Source organism: Triticum aestivum, chromosome 3B, assembly GCF_018294505.1.
Source record: "Triticum aestivum cultivar Chinese Spring chromosome 3B, IWGSC CS RefSeq v2.1, whole genome shotgun sequence".
In the NCBI taxonomy this organism is placed as follows: Eukaryota; Viridiplantae; Streptophyta; class Magnoliopsida; order Poales; family Poaceae; genus Triticum; species Triticum aestivum.
Window position 1 is genome coordinate 147,614,199 of NC_057801.1, and position 1,724 is coordinate 147,615,922.

The window sequence follows — 1,724 nt, forward strand, 5'->3', positions numbered from 1 at the left end:
GTCTTCTCCGAGCTGCCGCAGGTGCCAGATTTGGTCACCAGTGAGACGGAACCAGTGGCCATTGTGGAGCGTCGTATGATGAAGAAAGGAGATGCGCCAGTAATTCAGCTACAAGTGCAGTGGTCCAATCGGTCCCCAACAGCCACAACCTGGGAAGACTATGCCACCTTAAGGGAGCGCTACCCCTCGGCCTGCATCTGGGAAGGAGCTTCTTCTCAAGACGGGGGCAATGTCACACCTGCAGATGACGATCTGCAGCGGACTGCAAGTGCAGTTCAGTAACTACTGTTAACTGAACCGCAACTGGTGTGTGTGTTGTGTTTGGGCCGGAGGCCATGTGGTGTGTTGGGTCCAGCCCACTGTGGGTGTGTGTGTGAGCCCGCGGGGACAGCTACTTAATGTACCGTGACGGAATGCGTGGGCAGCGAGTAATGAATATTGAATCTCCTTTCCCCTTCGCCAAGCTCCCTCCTCATCCCCTGCTTTCTCCTCTCCGATCAGATCTCATCCCCCTTCTCCCCTCCTCCCCTTGGGTCATGACAGTTAGCTACGGCGGGAGGATCGAGCGCGCCCAGGGTCAGCCGCCGAGGTACGTCGACGGTGAGCACCTGCTCCTCAACGTCGTCTCGTCCGTCTCCACGAGGGGCTTCCGCGACCTGCTGGCGGCGCGCGCGGGCTTCTCCGACTTCTCCCTCAAGTACTGCTACTCCGGCGAGGGGCTGGACTCGCTCTGCGACGTGGACACGGACGAGGACCTGCGGGACATGCTGGACATGCTGCTCTACCGGGATCTGCAGGTCCGGCTGTTCAACGACCAGAACACGCGCCGGTTCCGGGTCTACCTGTTCCGCGACGCCGCCGCCGCCCCGTCGCCGACCTCCCAGGCCCTCGGAAAACCAGCTCCCATGCGGCACAGCGCGACGTCGCCGGCTCTGTTGCCGGCGAAGCCGGCCGACGTCGACGGGCGGCCCTCCCAGGGCCTGGCCGCTCCCGCTCCCTCTCCCGTGCCGCGGATCATGACTTCGCCGAATCCATTGCGCGAGACGTCGACGGCTGGCCCGGCGCCCTCCAAGCCGCCGCTCGCCCCTGCTCTCGGACGGCGGAGAGCGTCGTCGCCTTTGTTGACGGCAGACTCGACAAATGACACGGCTTCTTTGATCACCACTACGTCGACATCAGCAGCCAGAGCTACCCAACATACACAACCCCACGCTGCGGCATTCCGGCCGGCAGAGCTGAGTAATCCGTTGTGCAAGACATCGACAGCTGGCACGGCGCCCTCCAAGCCGCCGCTCGCCCCTGCTTTCGCACGGCGGATAGCGTCGTCGCCATTGTTGACGGCAGACTCGACAAATGGCGCGGCTTCTTTGATCACCACTACGTCGACATCAGCAGCCAGAGCTACCCAACATACACAAACCCACGCCGCGGCGTTCCGGCCAGCAGAGCTGAGTAATCCGGTGTGCTAGTTGGCTCCAGTATTCTTGGTGCCAGTAATGCCGCAGGTCATGATCCACCGGCCGACGATCATCCTCGTACCCGTGTTCAATTCTAAGGTGGCCATGTGCTGAGAATTGTTTGAGTCACAATCGATTATGAAAACTAGATAATACTCCATGTTGTTGCGGGAATAGTTTGATATATATATTTTGATGAAGTAGAAAAAATGAATTGATGTACGTATGATGTAAAATATTTATGAAATGTAAGTTGTGTAATGGTTG

General features: G+C 58.9%; 1 protein-coding gene across 1 annotated transcript; it reads left to right on the plus strand.

Moving 5' to 3' along the window:
* Positions 1 to 413: 413 nt before the first annotated feature.
* LOC123067407 (uncharacterized) lies at positions 414 to 1,469 on the plus strand. The gene has a single exon (XM_044490212.1). It carries the CDS (start codon positions 414 to 416, stop codon positions 1,467 to 1,469), a length of 1,056 nt encoding a protein of 351 aa, XP_044346147.1.
* The last annotated feature ends 255 nt before the right edge of the window (positions 1,470 to 1,724 follow it).